This window comes from Bos indicus, chromosome 13 (assembly GCF_029378745.1).
Source record: "Bos indicus isolate NIAB-ARS_2022 breed Sahiwal x Tharparkar chromosome 13, NIAB-ARS_B.indTharparkar_mat_pri_1.0, whole genome shotgun sequence".
In the NCBI taxonomy this organism is placed as follows: domain Eukaryota; kingdom Metazoa; phylum Chordata; class Mammalia; order Artiodactyla; family Bovidae; genus Bos; species Bos indicus.
In genome coordinates, this window is record NC_091772.1 from 18,238,467 (window position 1) to 18,259,522 (window position 21,056).

A 21,056-nucleotide genomic window follows, 5' to 3' on the forward strand; every position below is an offset into this window, starting at 1 on the left:
TTTCACCATCCAACGAAGATTTCTGCAAAGCTCATGGAGCACACTGGCAACGATGTGACTGCAGTGGCTAACAATTATCTTTAGTGTACTCCAGCTGTATTCCTCTCGGTACCAGGAGCCAGCTGACATGTCTGTGGAGGCTGGTACATCTCTGCTGGGCACGGCACTCATTTGTCACACCCAATGAGCCCCCACTATACAGCCCGAGTAGGGGACAAAGACCGCAGAAAATGACCCAGAAATTAAAATCACACGTGCCAGGTGATGTATCTATAGAATAATGAAACCAGGTTGAATTTTTTTTTTTAATCCAAGCAGTATAACCAAGGGAGACTAGACACTTAGCCCAGAGGTGTCGCCATTGCTGGAACATTTTAGAACTTCCTTTTTGGACTCTTTTCAGTCCAACTTTTGATCCATATGAAAAAACAAATAATGAAAACAAAAATCTCTTTACAGAGTCTAAACCAATGTATAGAATGTTAGTATTCTGACAAAGGTGAAGAATAAAGGATTTCAAGGCTTTCCACTCCAGTATTTACACGTTAAGTAACCTCCCAGCAAAGCAGCAGAGAAGCCAGCACGCTGCTGATTGGGATCAACCGTCCCTGAGATGACCTCTCTTCTAAGAGCCACCAACTGACTTTCTAGGCAGAATCTTGCCAACTGAGGAGCCTGCCAAGTTGTCTGCTGTTGGGCCGACCACTCAATTTTAACTTCAGCACATCCCTCTCTCCAAGCTGGCAGAGAGCAACAGAAGCCTCAAAAAGAAGCCAAGGAAGGGACCACAGGTCTCCTCTGACCTCTGCAGCTGTAGAGCCAGCGGGTCAGACTTTTCCGTGAAAGAAATGGACACAAACCATCCCCCAAATTTACTCAGGGCTGCCTGTGCTTATTTTTCAGCCCATCAACTCCTATTTAGTTAGAGCAGTACTTTAATAATATAAAACATCTGTATGCAGGCCTCTAAACCTTATTCTTTGAAGAATTTTTTTGTTTTTTTAAATCTCTGGCCTCACCCTCTCTGTCAGGGCACAAGCTGATGTTCCAAGGATGAGAGTGGATGCCGGCTGGGTGGGCCCGGCACCCACGGGAGAATTGCCTCAAACACTCATCCCACCCTCTCTGAGCGGCATTATGGTGTGACTGTACAGAGATGCAACCTAGAAGGGCAATAAATGCCAAGAAGAGGAGGATTTGCAGTCCAAATTCTACTGCCAGCAAGTATCCACTCAAGTCACAGAGTTCTATTTAACCTCATCCCACCCAGCTCTCAAATTCCACTTATCTTTCCAGGACTGCCTTGAACCCTCGATGTGTGTGCAAGACAAGCCCTCTGGCTTCTGGCTTCTCTGGCTACAGCGAGTTCACACACAGGCTCCTGTAGCTCTTACCACCCACTGCATATTTAATTCAAGAAAATCAACCTGAATGCTACGTTCATTATGACATATATCCATCTAGCACCTCTGGTTTATTAACCATCTTAGTCTAATTTCAGGTTCCTTGGGTCACATGTCAAGGCAGTATGTTTAAGCAGAGATCCAGTGAGGCTCAGTAGGACAGACGATCCATAGCCAAGGCGGGGTCATGGCCAGACTTCAGACTCCTGACTTCTGGGCTCTTCACCCTCCACCCACTTCACATAGCCAGAGGCATATTTTGAAAAATATTCAGGGAAGAGCCCTCCCTCTTCTTCGGGAAAGGTAGGACAGGCTAACAGTGAGTCTCAGAGCACACAGAGGAAACGATCTCCTACCCAAGACTTGCAGCCACAAACTCAACATTTCACGATGATGCAAAGGCTGCAGAGAGTGAGCTCTCTCTTTCCTTCTAGCTCTCTGCTGAAAACGATGCTGAAAGCATGAGAGGCCCTGACATCAACTGCTGGTGCCATGCACTAACCCTGGGCGCCCAGATGTTGAATCATTAAGGGATTTGTACTTTGAAGTATGACAAGTGTAACCCTGTCAATAGCTCTCTTTTGAAAAATACCAAACACTGCTTCCTTACAGACAAGTCCAACACTATACACTTGGAGCTACATCTCTGACCCTGCATGATTAAAACAGGATTTCAAAACTGCTCACGTGGCTTGTCTCCCATATTTTTCCTTTTGGTTCTGCCCTTTCCTGGGTAGGAATGGATTTCATCTTTGTGTTATTAAGTTTCATCTAGCCAGAAATGTGAAAGCAATTCATCTAAAGATGATAGAGACAATCAGCTTTGTAGAAGAGGGTGAGAAAATCTATTCAATACTATTTCACAAAATTATTTAATATGCACTCCTCTCAAAAAGAAGCAGAAAAGTAAAACTCCTCATCACAAATACTGCTAGCCAAAAGTGCACAGGCAACAACTTAATCTCCAAAAACAAGGCAAGTGTGGGCCAGGCACAGACAACCCCCCACCTCAAACTAGCAGTCACAGCGCAGCTGAGGTGGGATCCTCTACCAAGTGAGGACAGGCTGGACTCCAACTCTGCCACTAACCAGCTGCGGAAACACGAGCAAATATCTTAACCTTTAAGACTCGATTACCTCTCCTGGAAAATGAAGACAAAGACATGAAGAGATTCACTGCCCTTGTCCAGGATCTGCAAGACCAGTGCAAGAGACTGCACCTTTCCAAGATTCAGTTTCCTCATGCATAGCATGAGGGGATGGGAGCAAAAGACCCCCTACTCTAAATCAGAGAGGAAAATTAAGTGAGCCGGGTGGTGGTCAGGGAGCCACCCATATGCAGTCAGCCCACACTTGGTCAGAGCATCTTCACAACCTTGCAGGCAGCACTGCTAATAAATTTTAGTTTGTAAGCAAAGTCTACAGGCATAGTTTTGCCCATCAAGCTGGAAAGGTTAAAGTGGGTTAAAGCCTGAGAAAAAGAATGCGTAAGAGATGAAATTTCCATAGGCTGCAGACAGCGTGGAAATGGACTGCAGGAGTCCAAGCTAATATGCCCCAACAGGCACTGCGGTCCCTGGAGTTTAAACACTGGACTTTGCTGTGCACCTCCCGTGCCCGAGATGAGCCCTTCAGATATCAGTGCTGTACAGCCCAGAACACACTTCACATTAAATACATGAAAATCACCGTGAGTGGCTATGTCCCTAATCAAAAATGTTTATATAGTACTTTTTGGTGTGTTAAGCATTTGAGACTCTTTTTGATCCTCAAAGACGTGAGACAGCTAAAGTCATTCATCTAAAAAGACAAGGAAAGAAGACTGAACAGTATCATGTTGTTAAAAAGATTGCCACTAGCCACGGTTTCCTTTCAGTTTCGTTTGGGTGTTTTTTCTTTCGCTATATGCTTTGAAATCTTTCTTAAGTTTCATTTTCAGGACATGACCCTATCTGCTTACTTCTCAGGTAGAAACGCACACCAACCAAAAAGTTTCCTATCCCAATCTGCTTTCATTACTGCAAGTCTTACACATTCTCTACTTCCTCTCAATAAACACACACGCTGATGCTCTGACTAATGTCCTTCAGTGGGTAGCGTCACTCGTTCATTCAATAAATAGAGCATGTCTGCAAGGTATCAGACAACCCAGTATTGTAAGCATGTGGGTTACATCAATGACTAAAGAGTTCTAGAACTTACATGCTAAAGTAAGTAGAAATAATTATGGTTACAGTTGTATATATGTACAAAAAGGGGCTTCGCAAGCGGTGCAGTGGTAAAAGTCTATATACAATGCACTATAGCTGACATGCAATAAAGAAAAATGGTGGTGCACAGAAGGCATGTTAGGTTTGCTGATGGGATGACAAGAGGGGTGTCTGGGAAGGATTCACTGAAAAGTGAGGCCTGAATTGAGACTGAACGTGGTGAGGAAGCTAGCCAAGAGCACACATGGAGTAGAGAACTCCAGGCAGAGTGACAGAGGTCCTGGAGCAACTGCATGTCTGATGTGTTCAAGAAACAGCACTGAAGGGGCCAGTGTGGCTGCAAAGAGCAAGTGACTGAGGCAGGTAGGAAGACTGCAAAGGACCCTGGGGTCCCCTGGAAGGCCTGCGTTGTCAAATTCACTGTAAGGCTTTTATTCTATGTGACAGAAGGAGTCACTGCAGTTTTCTGAGCAGAGGAGTGATGTGTTAAAGTTCTCAGAAGGATCTCAGTGCAGCAGCAGTGCTGAAAACAGACTGCGGTGGGTAAGCCTGGAGAGAGGCAGGGAGACCAGTCAGGCTCATTACATGGCAACAGCAGGAGAGGTTTTAAAGTGGTCAGATTCTGCACCAGGTCTTGGTTGTGGCACATGGAACCTTTGATCTTCATTGTTGTATGTGGGATCTGGTTCCCTGGCGACTGATCAAACCTGATCCCTTGCACTGGGAGTCTTAGCCACTGGACCACTAGGGGAATCCCTCTGGATGTGCTTTGAAGGCAGAGAGTCATGCCTTCCTAGCAGATCGAACAGGAGATGAGGAAGTGATAGGGTGGTCCAGGATGACAGCTAGTCCCTGGATGAAGTGGCTCTCAATCATTTTAAGATTTCAGTTTGTCAACCCAAACTGACAAGCCAGGTGCAGGTATTATAATTATCCTGATTTATTTGGCCTCACTGAATTTTAAATTCTCTTTAGTCTGTTCCTCCTCTTCTTCCATAAAAAATGATCCAATCAGTTAAGACCAGTTGTTACAGATGGAAGAAGAGAAACCACAGACATGACCCAGTGACCCACAGCCTACCCAAAGCGGCAACCCCAGCCTAGTTATTATCTGATGGCTAGTCAAGCAATACTGGAAAGTTTCCACTCGTAATTTAATGGCTCCATGGCTTTGGGCAAGTCATTTCTCCTCTCTGCCTTGTATCTGGTCGTAAAGTAAGGATGATATTGTCCCCAGGGTTACTGTGACTAAATGTTACTAAATGAATGAATTACTAAATGAAATAAATGTTACTGTCACTAAATGTGACTAAATGTTACTAAATGAATGAGCTGATGTCAAGCAACATGTAAGTGCTGTACTTTATTATCACTGTTGCTAAGTGTTTTTGTTACTTCTTAATCTCAAATAACTTTATCAAAAGTAGCATCTATTTCAGTTCAGTCCCTCAGTCCGGCTGACTCTTTGCCACCCCATGAACTGCAGCACACCAGGCCTCCCTGTCCATCACCAACTCCTGGAGTTCACCCAAACTCATGTCCATCGAGTCGGTGATGCCATCCAGCCATCTCATCCTCTGTCGTCCCCTTCTCCTCCTGCCCCCAAACCCTCCCAGCATCAGAGTCTTTTCCAATGAGTCAACTCTTTGCATGAGGTGGCCAAAGTATTGGAGTTTCAGCTTTAGCATCAGTCCTTCTAAAGAACACCCAGGAGTGATCTCCTTTAGAGTGGACTGTTTGATCTCCTTGCAGTCCAAGGGACTCTCAAACATTTACTTAGTGACATTTATTTCATTTAGTAACTCATTCTCTTACCTAATGAGTCTAACATAAATTTCTAAGACAGGAATAACCTAACATTGGGTGTCAACTGCTCAATCATGTTCGACTCTTTGCAACCCCATGGACTGTCCTCTAGGCTCCTCTGTCCATGGGATTCTCCAGGCAAGAATACTGGAGTGGGTAGCCATTCCCTCCTACAGGGGATAGCGTACACTAAAAATAAAAGGAGACAAGTTCCCTTTGGGCATCATAGAAGCCTAATACAATCACTGAAATTCTACGGACAAACATAACCTGCCGTATTTGGGTGTGGAAAATATGAACCTAGTATCCTTGGTGCTCTAAAGAAACTAACCTAACCAAGCTCTATGAATTTCTCTGACTCTTCCAAGTCTAACTATCTGGAAGGTCTTTCAGGACAGAAGAAATACGGTACTTAGGCACTTCAGCTTTTGTTATGTACTAAAATTAAGAACTCTTGAGACACAGTTTTTAAAAGTTTAATCGTCTAACAATCAGAAGTTAAAATACAAATATATATACACACACCTATACACTACAACTTAAATCTATTCTCTTCTGCCAGCTTCTGACACAATGAGTTCCCATGGAAAATGCGTCCGAACAACAATGACAATTCCAAGACTCATCCCAGCCAGTGATTTTCAAACCAGCAGCAACTCAGAATCACCTGGAGAGCTTTACGCATACTCATGCCAAAGCCCAGTCCTAGATTTCTGGTCTAACTGAAATCATTGAGAACAGCTGAATAGGTAAATACTACAAGTATTATTGACTGAATGTGGTAGACAGAGAGAACACTATTTAAATAGTGAACGAGGACTTCTAGGTTTAAATTAGCATCATAACCAGTGGGTTCTGGGGCGAGAAGACATTACAGCCCAGATGAGAAATCCTCTTAACCTGCTCTGCTAGTCTCTCAAACCAAAGCTCCAAAAGAAGAACTAATGATCTTCCAAATGTTTCCTCAAAAACAAATGATGACCAAAACTTAAGACTCCTTCCAAATGAAAGAACACACAACATCATTCTACATTTTTCTGGCAAAATCCTTCTACACCTTATTGCCAAATAGCTGATTACAGTTACTTTTATTTTCCCCTTTCCTTATTATAGTCATAACAGCACGCAGCCTGGGTCTAAGAAACGTGAGTCTTCCTTTTCTTTGTATTACTTTAATCCATTATTTAAAACAATGTCTCTACCCAATATTAGGGCACAACACAAGGGAGAAGTTATTTCCAATGTTCCAACAATGTATATGAGTAACGATATTCTACAACAAAGTCATTCATTCCTTTATAATACCAGTTATTCAGTCTTTATTACATGCTGGACACTTCTTTCAGGTGCTTGGGACCACAGAAGTGATCAGGACAAGTGGGACTTAATATCTTTCTGCTGTGCATGTGTGCTAAGTCGCGTCATTCATGTCCCACTCTTTTTGATCCCATGGACGACAGCCCACTATGTTCCTCTGTCCATGGGATTTCCCAGGCAAGAATACTGGAGTCAGTTGTCATTTCCTTCTCCAGGGGATCTTCCCCACCCAGGGATTCTTTACCACCGAGCTACCAGGGAGGGCTTCCCAGGTGGCGCTGCTGCTGCTAAGTCACTTCAGTCGTGTCCAACTCTGTGCGACCCCATAGACAGCAGGTAAAGAACCCGACTGCCAATGCAGGAGACTCAAGAAATACAGGTTTGCGCCCTGGGTCAGGAAAATCCCCGGGAGAAGGAAATGGTAACCCACTCCAGTATTCTTGCCTGGACAATCCCATGGACAGAGGAGCCTGGCTGGCTACACTCCATGGGGTCAAAAAGAGTCAGCCAGGACTGAAGCGACTTAGCACCCATGCACCCAGACCACCAGGGAAGCCCAGGCTAACATAATGGAAGTTAAAATAACACCATTAGAAATGTCATACTGAACCCTAACTTACTGTCTACTATAAACCAGATATTAGTCTCTCTTTACATAGGGTACCCATTTAATAAAGTTGTTCTAAATAGATGAATTTACTATTTACAAGAAATTAAATGACGCCAAACAATGAAAAAATTCTTCCCCGTGGCAGAGTTTAAATTTGGCTTTGCATACTAGATGGAATGCGCCATTCTAAAAGTGACAAGAATGAATTATGACAGAGTTGTGCCAATTCATTCACACAAGAAATTTTTTTCAAATTAGTTCAACCACATCAACTGTGAAAAGAATCCGTGGTTTAAAAAAAGTCAAGATTTCATAAAAATATATTTCCAATTTCAAATTTTTTTAAGTTGAAAATTACATAAATTGTTTGATGCATAAACTACCCATTTATTAGATACTAAATCACATAAGCTTATTGATAAAACAGTACTAATAAAATACTGTAAGACCAATAAAATAAACAATCATTACTAGGAGCAGCGATCAGTCTTTTAACTTCCTTTACAAATCCTAGTCCAGAAGTCATTGAAATCACTCAGAAATTCACAGGACTGTAATTCAACCTCAAGCAAAAACAAGGGGACTTATTCCAAAGCTGTCTGCAAATCACTGCGACAATACTGTAAAGAAAAAAAAATGTTAAAGAATTCAGGTGACGTTATTTGACTGCAATCTCAACATTCCCCCACCCAAAATCCTTTTGCGAGAGGGCTGTGGGGTTTTTTTTTTTTTGTTTTTTTAAAGAAATGGGGTCAGGGCCAGCAAGTGGGCTCAATTCGCGAGTTTCCGGGGAGCCGGCCCAGGCGTTCAGTCCTCGGCCGTGCCCAGGGTCCCCATCTCCTTCGCCTCTCGGGATACAAACAGGCTCACCCTTTCGCGCGCAACTCGACAGGCAGCTCCGCCGGACAGACAGCCGGAGCCCGGCCTGGACCCCGCCCCGGCCCGCTCTTCGGGGCGAAGACCCCGGTCCGCTCGCGGTAACCGGTCGAGAGCAACGGCCGCCGGGCGGGGCGCGGGGTGCGGGGCGCGCGCGCAGGAGGCTCGGGGCGTCGGAGGAATCAGAGGGACCCCCGCCCGCCCGCCTCACCGTCGATGTTCTCCCGGTCGCTGATGTGCTGCAGGTTGCAGCCCGTGTCCTCGCGGCTCAGGTCGGCGTCGGGCCGGCAGGACTCCAGCCGCGAGTGGGCATTCCTGCGGAGCTTGGGGCTGGACGACACGCAGCACGAGGCGGTGTTCCCCATGGCTGGCGCCCCGGCCCCGGCGCGGCCCCGGGTCAGCAGCGGCGGCGGCGGCGCGGCCTCGCCATGGGCGGCCCGGCTCCCCTCGCCCGGCCCGGCGGCCTGTCCGCGGCGGAGGAGCGCCCGCGCCCGCGCGACTGCGGCCGCCCGGCCCGGCTCACCCCGCCGCCGCCATGGCGGGCGCCGCGCAACCGCCTCCGCTTCCCGATCGGCCCGGCTCTGCGCCGGCGGCCGCAAGCGGTTCCGGTTCAGGGGGCGCGGCCGTTCGGGATGCGGAGACGCGGGGGCGAAAGCAGGCGGCGGGGACGCGAGAGGCCGTGGGCGACGGGAACGCGGGCGGCGGGGAGGCGCGGCGCTGGGCCCGGGCGTGGGCGGCCCGGGGGACGCTGGGGCCCGGCCCCGCCCTCCGCGCCCTCCGCGCCCCCGGCGCCCCGCCCACCCGCGGGCCCGGTCCCGCCCCGCGCCCCGCCCACCCGCGGGCCGCCCCGCCCACCCGGCCTCGCCCCACCCACCCGGCCTCGCCCCGCCCACCCGGCCTCGCCCCCGCCCACCCGGCCTCGCCCCGCCCACCCGGCCTCGCCCCGCCCTCTGCCCTGGAAGCGGATGCGGAGGAGGGGGCGGCCTTCCGCCCGCTCGCGCCGGCGGTGCAGTGGTGTCGCGAGGAACCGGCGCAGGGAAGAGAGGTGCGTGCGGCGCCTGGGCCACTGGCAGCGGCGGATGGGAGTCGGGGTGGAGGGTGGGAATTTTTTTTTTTTTTTCTCCTTTAAACTCTCAGAGGTCAGAGTTAATGGGCAGGGTTGGGGCGCTCTCCCGTCCTCAGCCGCCCGTCGTCAGCCCAGAATGTACCTTGGGCCGGGGCCGCGCCGCGCTCTCAGCAGGTTTATCGTCAGGTGCGCCAGGCTCTCCTGTTCACTCCACCACGCAGTCGGCTGTGGGTGCGAGAACTTTGCAGGGTGGTCCCCATCCTGCCACACACACACAAACTGCCGGGTGGTCCGCATCCACACACACACACACACACACACACACACACACACACACACACACTCCGGGTGGTCCGCATCCACACACACACACACACACACACACACACACACACACACTCTGCAGGGTGGTCCCCATCCTCATACACACACACAAACTGCCGGGTGGTCCGCATCCACACACACACACACACACACACACACACACACACACACACACACACTCTGCAGGGTGGTCCCCATCCTCACACACACACACACTGCAGGGTTCCTCACACACACACACACTGCAGGGTTCCTCACACACACACACACACACTGCAGGGTGGTCCCCTCGCCTCTCGGAAGGACAAAATAAGGCAGCTGAAACAACCCTTCCCCCCCTTTCCAAATGGCCGGGGAAGGCATCCTGAGACCGGGGACAGAATGCTTTAGCGGGTGGAACCTGGCGTGACCCCATTCTCCATACAAGGAAACTGAGGCCCAGAAACACGACGTGTCCACGCAGGTGCTAACTGGTAACAAAAGGGAGCAAATGCTCGGCATCCGCAATGTGTACAGCTTGCCAGAGGCACTGTAAACATGGTATTGTCTAATTCTGGACGAGTTTATTCTTTTTTAAACTTGTGCTTTCCCTTCTTTTTGTTACTCCGTATTTTAAAAGCTCCATGTCTGAAGTGTATTGTTGCCGTTTATTGGAATAAGTGGTCGGTGTCCTTGTTCTGACTTGCCCGGCTGTGCTGTCCCCAGCCCACCCGCGTCTCTAACGCGACTGTACTAACTGGGGATTAATGGGCGGCCAAACGTAAAATGATTTACACCCCCTCCCCTTTACCTGTGAGTTTGCAGCTGGTGTCATCTCATCTCTCATTCTTTTTTGTATATGCCTGAGTGGCCTCGTCCCCGCCTCAGAAGAAATTTGCTAAATAAACTGGGAGTTAGTATACTCTTAGAACCAGGTAAGAGCCAAGAAGACAGAAAATCAGAACAGAGAATGCATTTGTTAGTAGCCCCAGATGCCCCACCCATTAGTCATGAAAATATTCCCCAAGAAATTAGGGAACAGGTGGATCCTGTGGTTTGGAACTATATCTGTTCCAGAAAAGGCAAAGCTTGTTCCCTGGATGGAGATAGAGGTCAAGCCTGTGGGAAGATACCCCTGGTAGAGGCACTATCTTTTAAAGCCTGAGACCTTGTCAGGGAGGAGGGGTCGCAGATCAAACTGCTGCTTTGCTCACCAAATTCCTAAAACACAGGCCCACTGACCCCAGTCAGTCCTATTACAGCACTCGAATTCTCCCATCCAAAAAGCCTCACAGGGATATGTTTTGGCCCCGGTTTGTACAAGACTTATGGGTCATCCACCCCATTCACCCGTTAGTGCCAAACCCATACATACACCCAACTCACCTAAATGCCAGGGGTGCTCAGTACTTCTCTCTCCTAGACCTCAAGGATGCATGTTCTTTGTCCCCCTTCATCCAGACTCTCACACCTTTCTGCCTTTGAATGGAGGGAACTTGATACCCTGGAAGCACTTGGACAGTGCTTCCCTGGGGCTTTCTCTAGAGCCCCCATCTCTTTGGAAATGCATTAGCAAAAGAACTGATGGAACTGGGCCTGTAATGTGGAAGGCTGTGTTCCAGTATGTTGATGACCTATTAATTGTTGTTCAGTCACTAAATCATGTCCGACTCTTTGTGTCCCCATGGACTGCAGCACACCAGGCTCCCTGTCCTTCACTGTCTCCCAGAGTTTGCTGAAACTCATGTCTGACCATTAATAAGTTGTGAGATAAGGCAAGATTCAGATCAGAATACTGTTAAGGTCCCAAGTTTCCTGGCAGAAAGGGGATATAAAGTCTCCTCAACAAAGCCTGATCTTTTACAACAGGTTCAATGTTTAGGGTTTGTTTTGACCCCCTGGCCATAGATCAGAAAACAGCAGTTCGTGCATTACCACCTCCAGCCACAGAGAGACAACTCCGAGGCTTTCTCGGAATGTCTGGGTTCTGCCGTATCTGGATTCCAAGCATGGCCTTATGTATGAAGCTCTGAAGGGAGAAAGGGAACCCTTTCAGTGGAGTAGGGAGCACCAATAGCACTTTGAGACTCAAGACTGAGTTGAGCAAAGCACCAGCACTGGGGCTTCCAAATTTAGACAAACCCTTCACCCTATCCATGAGAGGGCAGGGATAGCACTAGGAGTCCTGACCCCAAAATTGGGAGCAGATCAACGGCCAGTGGCTTACTTCTCAGAACAGTTCTACTCAGTAGCCTTGGGATGCCCCAGCTGCCTTCAGGCGTTAGCAGCATGGCCCTACTGGTCAGTGAGGCTTGCAAGCTCACCCTGGGACAACATCTAGATAAATTAACCCTTCATCAGGTGCAGTCTGTGTTAGAAGCCAAAGGATACCATTGGTGAACCAGAGGGAGGTTAGCAAAATACCAGGTTCTTCTAATGGATGCCCCTGATATTACTTTAAAGGTGTGCCAAGCCTTAAACCCAGCACTTCTCCCAGCTATTGAAAATGGAAATTTATTGCATCAGTGTACAGAGACAGTAAAACAAACTTATTCTGTCAGATCCAGTCTTCTGGATGAACCTGATGACAACCCTGAGGCTGAACGGTTCATTGACGGGAGTAGTTTATAGAGATGGGAATCCAAATGGCAGGCTGCTATAGTTAGGGCTTCCCTGGTGGCTCAGATGGTAAAGAATCCACCTGCAATACTGGAGACCTGGGTTCAGTCCTTGGGTTGGGAAGATCCCCTGGAGGAAGGCAAGACAACCCACTCTAGTATTCTTGCCTAGATATACCCATGGACAGAGGAGCCTGGCAGGCTACAGTCCATGTGGTCGTCATGGGTCGGACACGACTTTGAGACTAAGCACAGCACACATAGTTAGCTTATATAAAATCAGCGAAGCCAAGGCCCCACCACCCAGACTTCAGCCCAGAAAAATATTTTTACTGATTCTAAATATGGATTCCATATGATATGTACATGCTCATGCTGCCATTTGGAGAGAGACAGGAATGTTAACTGCTCAAGATTCTGCCATCAAACATGAAGATTTAATCTTAGCTCTTTTAGAAGCAGTGCAGTTCCTGACCCAGGCGCCAGTAATTCCCTGTAAGGGCCTTCGGAAGGACAGGTCCTTTATAACCCAAAGAAAGAACAAAGCTGAGCAAGTCCCTAAACACACAGTGCAAGTGCAGAGCATCACCAAATCATGGCCCTAGTGATTGTCTCCCCACCCTGAATGGCCTGCCTTCCCCAGTATTCCCCACAGGAACAAGAGGATGCTGAAAAATGGAGCTATAAGAAGGCTGGAACAAGCTGGTATAGAAAGGATGACAACTTTCTTATCCCTGGAGCCTAACAATGAAGGTTCATCAGGGTTCATATGATGCCACCACCTATGGGAGGAGTGCACTATGGGACTTGATACTAAGGACTTTTTCAGGAAAGGGGCTTAAAGGAACAATAAAACAAGTGACCCTTGTTTGTGATTTGTATCCCCGTAATAATCTGCAAGGCCATGCAATCCCTGGTTCGTTACTCAAGCCAGTTCAACACCAATGGATAGACCTGGGGGAAGACTGGCAATTGAACTTCACCCAGATCCCCCCACAGTCAGGATAAAAGTATCTTCCTGTGTCCATCAATACTTTTGCAGGATGGTTGGAAGTCTTCCCCATTCAATCTGAAAAGGCCACTGAAGTCTGTGAGTCTTTCTTAAAGGAGACAGACAGTTGCTTGGTTTAGACTTCTAAAATCCCTCCAGAGCCATAATGGGCCCTCCTTCATAGCAAAGGAAGGCCTAACAAACACCTTGGGGATTAGCTATAATCTACACACCTCTTGGCACCTCCAATCTTCAGGAAAAAGTAGGGAAAAATGAACCATACGTTAAAGAAAACCTTAACAAAACTTTGCCAAGAGACTCATGAGCCCTGGTTCCTCTTGCACTCCTTGGGGTACACATTGCTTCCAGGGTATCCTGAAGTTTAGCCTATTTGACATGACCTAGCAGAGGCACTTCCTTACCACTGGTGTGAGGAATTGAGCCAGTGCCTACAAATGTACTGTTAACCTGGAACAGGATCACGAAGCAGCCTTGGCTAGTGCCAACAAGGCACCACCAGCGCCCACTAGGGATACAACAGAGGGGCAGCTTCTTTATGACTTAAGTTTGGGGACCAAGTTCTTAAAACTTGGAAGGAGGGAATCCCCTGAAGATCAGCTACCAAAATGGAAGGGCCTCTAAGGAGTAATTTTAGCTACCCTCACTGCCAGTGAACTACAAGGAATACCTAGTTAGTTACATTTAACTAGATTAAATCTCTTGCCTCCAAAAACCCCACAGGCTACAACGGAAGAACACACCTGTGAGCCAGTCGAAGACCTGAGATTCTTATGCAGAAGAAAAGCACCACCAACTGATGAGTAAAAAGTGATGCATTAGGCTGGACTTCTGGTTGCTAATTTTGTCATTGCATTTTCGGTCACATATTCCTGGTTTGCTCAGCCACCCCCCCCCAGATAAGCAGTTTTGGACCCTCAGAGCCTAGAAGACCAGAACCAATGACAGGATGGGAAACATGGACTCTTCTCCTGGCCCTTCTCCTAAGGAGGGGTTGGGGACAAAACAACGAGGAGAGGGGAACCTGGAGAGAGAACTCAGTCGTCAACTTCTCCAGCATTTTGGCCTCAGGAAATAATCTCTCCAGTTGTTGGACCTGTCATCCCCACCCACAAGAGGGGATTCCTCAGCTCCAAATTGTGCCGGTAGATGAGGATGTCAATCTCACCCTGACTTCTGAACCGGTTAGGAACACACTGCTTCTAATAGTGGATCTTGAAGATCACGAGGAAATGGGGTGTGTAGAGCTTACAGACCCTTGGAACCAAACGGGTCTCTGGATCAAGCGGCCCTTTCTCTGCACAGGGCAAGGAAAACCCTGTTGCCCCTGCCAGACAGATGCCTGCCTTATTGATGCAGGAAGCTCACTGTCTATTTATCCAATGTCATTTTCCACATTAAGCTCCTCCTGCACCCCTAACCAGACTCACTGGTGTGTGGACTCATCTCTGCTCTCCCCAGGCACCCAGCCCAACACATCTTGTACGCATTGGAGAGGAACAGCAGCCCCGGCCTGGAGGCTCACCTATCAGACCCCCTCTGCTTTCAGTGATGAGGAGGAAATAGAGGAAAACTCAGAACTAGATGGGGGACTGCTAGAAGGAGGGCCTTTGTCCCCCAGGTGCAGTAATGCCCCTCGTTGGGGTGCCCTTTTACGTCGATGGTTTAATTCTACTTCACCCCGCCAAGCTTGTACCCCTGCCGGATATCTATTCCTCTGTGGTCCACCGCAGAATAAACTACCCTTTGAAGGGAGCCCAAATTCCTCCTTCTCCTGGCCTCTCCGAGCAATGGCCTACCCATGCTTAGACAATGTTCACTTCCGAGGAGAATGCACTTTGGGCCGATTGGGCGCTAAAGGACAAAGCACCACTGCATATAATAATGCCACCTCTCAAAACAGACATAACTGGGCACTCAGACTAGTCCTGGCAGGAATTTGGGCGGCCATAGGTCTGGCTGCCCCTTGAGGGGTTTTGCCTATCACGAAACAATCTTAAGAAACCTCACACAGGCCATAGAAAACCTGGTCTCAAAAAACGGTGATGGGAATTCCCCGGTGGTCCAGTGGTCAGGACTCCATGCTTTCACTGCCAAGGGTGCAGGTTCAGTCCCTGGTCAGGGAGCGAAGATCCTGCAAGATATGCCTGGTGCAGCCAAAAAAACAACTGGTGATGCCTTTAAGGGGTCTCCAAGAGTCCCCAGATCCTTAGCCAATGTTGTGTTTGACAATAACCCTGGATCATCTTCTGGATGAACAAGGGGGTGTCTATGCAGTGATTAACAAAACTTGTAGAACATGCATCAACAACTCAGCGGAAGTTGAAGTAAATACTCAGGAAATTCATGAACAAGTTAAATGGCTATGTGGGTTCAGCTACCCCACTGCCCAAACTATATGGGACTCAGTCAAAGGCTTCATCCTGTTACATTCCTTGGTTCTTGCCTCTCCTGGGCCCTCTAGTGGTGGTAGTTCTTTTGCTATTATTCAGAGCCTGCCTGTTTAATCTTTAGTTAGATTTGTGTCTTCCATGCTTCAACAGTTCCAAGTGAGGCTCCTGATGGCCCAAGGATTTAAACCCATTCCTAGAAGGTGACCCTGGTCCCTGTAGGTCTTTGGAACAGTCAGCGAGGGACTTCTGCACCTCTCAGCTAGGCTAGGGTCTCGGCAGGAAGAAGCTCCAGTAGAAGAGACATTCGGCTCCTTGACCCTTAAGAACAAAGGGTGTAGAACCCCTCAAAGGAAAATGAGATCAGCTGGGATCTTGGGTCATCTGCCAGGACACTTGCCCCTGGACAGCGCCTCCTTGAACAACAGGAAGCTGGCATCCGTAGACTGACCAAGGGGTGAAGCTTCCTTAAACAACATGGTGCTGAAGGCGATAAGTTAACTGCAAGTGATTAAAAACAACCTCCCGCCTATGCAGTAGGCCGATGTTGACCACTACACACCCTTCCCAGTGGCGGTAGTCGGCAAGTCTGCCATTTTGAAGTGCTAATGCAGAAAGCAAAAAACTGCACAATTTATTCATATGGCACTGCCAAGGAGGAGGGACAGACCATCTGAGCCATGCCCCCTGCCTGGACTGCAGATCCATTCTCACCGTCACCCCATGTAAAGACCCAGGGAGCTCTTTGTGAAGGAGCAGATAGGCAAGGACACCTGATCCTTGCCTTTCTTCCCTTGTGCTGCAGTGTGAGCTGCCATAAAACCTTGTCAGAAATTCTCATCTGGTCTCATGTCAATGTCTGTTGATTAAAGAGTTCAAGGGCCCAGGTCAGTAGTACTGGGAAAATGAATGACAGCAAAGTGCTAATGCCAAGATGAGGAAGGAAAGTTCTAAAGAACTGCAGTCACATAGAGGTGTGGAGGTAGCAACAGGATGAAATGACTTCTCTTTATTAAGGCAGTTCCGACCCTTTTGCTTCCCAGGCAAGTTTGACTGGAATGTAACTGCAAGTCAGTGAATATTCAGATTTTCAGGGCTGCGGTGCATGGTTACTGTGTGATCTGTTCCAGTTGCTGTTTTGTGATGTGGGTGCTGTGTGAAAGGAAGCATGCAGTCATTCGACCCTATGTGTGCGGCATGTCCACGCAGACACATGAACTTTTTATTTAATCATAACAGTTAACAGATTTATATTAGTGATGTGGGCTGAAGGGCTTACAAGGAGACACAGAATGGCACATAGGAGACAGCATGACTTCTGCAAGCTTTCCGTGCTGAAGGGTCATTGGCAGAAGAGAATGGCATTGTCAACTGAGAACACCATCTGGGGGAGGGCGCAGACATGACCAGGGGGCAAGGCAGCCACAGGCTGTTGCCCAGTGATGGATGGCTGCTGGTCTACAGCGACTTTTGTGCACTACCCGCCCCCATCCCACCTCTTCCTCTAATGTTCCTGCCATATTCCCCTTAGCAATGTGTCTGCAGGGCTTATTCAGAATATGACTTTGGGTCCGCAGGCCTGGAAAGGAAAGATAAGTACGAAGGCCTCATCAGTAATTTTCCAGAGTGCCAACCCCCTCCCACCAAAACATCACACGCACATGAAAATCCTCAAGGCAAAAATGACTCCTGCTTGACACCTGGTGAGGGTTCCAGGAAAGGCCACAGAAGCAGTGTGATGCCAAGATGATGATGAAAGGCATCTCTTACTGAACACCTGGTGCATGCTAAGTTGGTTGTTTATATATATGTATATATACATATATATGTAAAACCAAGCCTATGCTTTTATTCTCCATTTTACAGAGAAATGGTGCCAATATGATGGTGAAAGGTGTCATTTATTGAACACCTGCTGGATTCTAAGTTTTTTTGTTTGTTTTTACTACCAAGCCTATGCTTCTATCCTCCATTTTACAAATAAAGACACTAATTCTGATCATTAAATCTGTGGAAGGTCACACTACTGAGAAATGGCCAAAGTGGGGATCTTGTCTGCAAGATCACCCTCCTGCCCCACCTCCAGGAATCACTGAACAGGAGCTCAGGAAAGCAGATTGGAATAACGAGAGAGGATTCTGCAGATGTTTTGAGTGGAAAAGAGACACATTCTAGTGAGCCTTGCTTCTCTCCTTTCCTCTTTTTGAAGTGGTTTGGGAGTGACTGCTTAGGATTAGTTCTAGACTTGAAGAGAGGGGAGCCTTGTTATTTCTGTGGAACTCAGCCCTCCCAACCAAAGGCAGCAAGGTTGAGAAGCGTTATTCAGGAAAAACCCATGCCTTTAGCCCAGCATCTCCTGTGACGTAGCCCTTGGAAGTCTGAATGCAGGGGCACTTTCTCACATGGATCTGGCCCAGGTGTGGGGCTGGAGGGGGCCAGGGGAGGTAAGCAGTGCAGCCTGAGACCCTGTCCTTGAACACTCAGCCTTCTTAGAAAGCTTCCAGCTGGATCAGCTAACCCCACCCTGCTCTCAGCAGACAGAAGTACTTGGGAATTTTTTTTTCCTTCATCTCCATAATCGCTGTTGAGGTTTTGGTTGTTGTAGAGAAGTAAATATGAAACTTGGGGGGATGGCTTATTACTGCTCTTCAAACTTTTTAACTACAGAAGCTGGGTATTTTTAAGCAGAATTTTTAAGGGAATCACAGTATTGAAAACATGAGCAATATCACTGTCAGCTCAAACAATTTATAAATATCTGCTTATATAAAGAAACCACCTCAACTGAATCAGGGAGCCATAATTACACAAACCAGTCATTTGCACAACTCCCTGAATCACCTCCTAGAAGACAGAAAACACTGAGCCAAGTTAACCCAGGATGTGGACCTTTGTTCAAAAGAAGGAAAATGGCCCCAAGCTCAGGCTAAATACCTGCTCCGAGTGTGTGTGCTCCACCCACCCGGTGGCCCGTTTCCATGGCAGCCGCTGGCGTTTGTAAGGCCGCTGTGGGGTAACCAAGACTCTTTGTTGTGCCACCAGTGCTCTTCTGTCACTTTATTTTCCAGTGACCCCTCCCTCTCCAAAACAGGCCCCTGGAAAATCTACAGGGGAAGTATTGACTCTGATAGCAACTTGACCTGGACCAAGGTAAAATGCTTCATTTATCCGTAGAACATAGCTCCAAGGTTATTTTCTCTACCATTGAGGTGAGTTAGGAAGTAAGGGAGCCCACTCCACCTTGCGATTAATTGTAAGTATACATCCTAAACTGCACTTGTTTGCAGAACATTCTAGAATACTTTAATGCCTTGAACTGTTTGTAATCAACGAGTGGTAACTTAGGTTTAAAGATACAACTAGTGAATAAGGGAACTTAGAGTTGAAAAAGAAAATGTGGCCAAGATTCATTCCCTACCAATCCAGTTAATTTTTTAAAAGCCTTAAATAACATAAGCAATCTCAGTAGTCTTACATTTGAGTGATTTTCTGAAATATTCACTGAAGTGTCAGATGTACATGCAAAAGCCATTGCTTCATTGCCTGTAAAACAGATGAATACCTTCACCTAGATAGAAATCAGGGAGAAGGCAGTGGCACCCCACTCCAGTACTCTTGCCTGGAAAATCCCATGGATGGAGCAGCATGGTAGGCTGCAGTCCATGGGGTCGCTAGGAGTCGGACACGACTGAGCGACTTCACTTTCACTTTCCATTTTCATGCATTGGAGAAGGAAATGGTGACCCACTCCAGTGTTCTTGCCTGGAGAATCCCATGGACAGAGAAGCCTAGTAGGCTGCAGTCCATGGGGTTGCACAGAGTCGGAAACAACTGAAGCGACTTAGTAGTAGATAGAAATCATCAGTCCAGCCAAGGATTATTGGCTAGTATGGAATCTGTACTGAATAGAAGTCTCAGTGCCAGCCACCAAAAATCTAGTGTCTCTAAAAAAGACTTTTCAAAAACCAAGTCACCTTAGTTTCAGGCCACCTCCTAACATTGCTGAGGAAACCAGGGTACTAACCTGCAAGTTTGAGTTTGCTACCCTCCAGGCTTCACAGCCCACATAGTGGGCAGTGTCTTAGAAACAAAAAGCTTTTTTTTTATTAGAAACAAAAGCTTTTTCTAGGAAGGAGAAGATGTTTAGCACTGGAAAATAACAGGACCAAGGCTCACCTGGTGGCAGAAAGCTCCAGGGCAGGGAGTTCCAGTCCCAGTTCAGCTCCTGACATGATGTGACTGAAGAGACGTCGGGCTCACCGCCCAGTTTCCTCACCGTGACCCTAAAATGACAACACAGCCGACTTCACAAAGGGGCCAGGATGTGGGGCAAACAAAGGACAGCAGCACTTTTCCCATTTCAAGATGGGAAAACATTAAAAAAAAATGGGCACGCACAACCTCATTATGTGAGATGTCCCCACACGCCTCTGCCGTTTTAACTATCAGGGCACCGTGTTCAGTCATGTCCAACTGTGCGAGTCCATGGACTATAGCCCGCCAGGCTCCTCTGCCCGTGGAATTTTCCAGGCAAGAATACTGGAGTGGGTTGCCATTTCCTACTCCAGGGGATCTTCCCAACCCGGGGTCAAACCCGCATCTCCTACATCACCTGCTTTGGCAGGTGGGTTCTTTTACCACTGTGCCACCTGGAAGCCCATTAACCATCAGTGACTTATGTAGTCTCAGTCACAATACCTTCTGTTCGGGTTACTCTGGATTCCCTAATCTTGACTTTGATCTCTGATGGTGAGCCCTGAGTAAGCTTTCCAACAACCATTTCATCTGCCTCCCAGCTCACCGTGCATCTCCAGGACCCCAGGCCTGGCTTGCCCGGGATAAAGGGCACACCTCTCTGACCACCCCCTCTTCCCACGTGCAGCCCACACACTGTAATAATGTCCCTTGTGTGTCATAACTAGGTCATGACCCTTCTCAGGCCGTATGTCACCTCCTCACTTCTCTCAGACTCCTAGTGCTCTGTACATAAGACAGTTCAATATACACCCCCAAATGGTAATTATCTGTTAGACCTGTTGTTCTCCAATGGTTTGGAGAATGTTTTCCCAACTCAACGGATTAGTGCTTTCCTTAATTAATAAACATTTCACTACCATACAAACACGGTTACCTGAAAATATCATTCTGGCATAGTGTATGTCCTTATTACATCATGGTTTAAGTTTGAAAAGGCCCCTGTATGATCATTATACATGGAAACAGCAATGTCTCACTGATGTGGCATTATAGGAAGAGGTCCAGACCATTTAAGTAAACTCCTGGGTAAATGAAAAGACCTCCTTAAAGGACCCTTGGAAAAGTTTCACCATTTTTGATAGCACTCTTCGTTTCAGAAATAATATAACCAGACGTTTCAGTACTTACATATTTATCAGTGGCTGTTTTCTAAAATGTGTATAGATGTCTGCCTCCTTGTGAATGGGAAAT

The 21,056-nt window shown here is 47.6% G+C and overlaps 1 protein-coding gene and 1 long non-coding RNA gene across 4 annotated transcripts in view; one reads left to right on the top strand and one right to left on the bottom strand.

Annotated features, from left to right (window-relative positions):
* Positions 1-20,422, bottom strand: part of CCNY (cyclin Y) — a 121,750-nt gene extending 101,328 nt beyond the window's left edge. The window contains exons 1-2 of one of the 3 annotated variants that reach the window (XM_070802031.1): positions 20,307-20,422; positions 19,785-19,891 (exon numbers count right to left, since the gene is read on the bottom strand). Coding sequence is in view for 1 of the 3 variants with exons in the window: in XM_019972976.2 (XP_019828535.1) it covers positions 8,434-8,587 (154 nt within the window). In the remaining 2 variants the exon portion in view is untranslated. Of the gene's footprint in view, positions 1-8,216; positions 8,339-8,433; positions 8,953-19,784; positions 19,892-20,306 lie in introns of those variants that run through there. The other 2 variants (XM_019972976.2, XM_070802030.1) reach the window with 2 other exon arrangements.
* LOC139186655 (uncharacterized) lies at positions 9,155-16,448 on the top strand. The gene is made up of 2 exons (XR_011570325.1): positions 9,155-9,267; positions 13,942-16,448. It is a non-coding gene; the product is annotated as an uncharacterized lncRNA (long non-coding RNA).
* Positions 20,423-21,056: the final 634 nt, after the last annotated feature.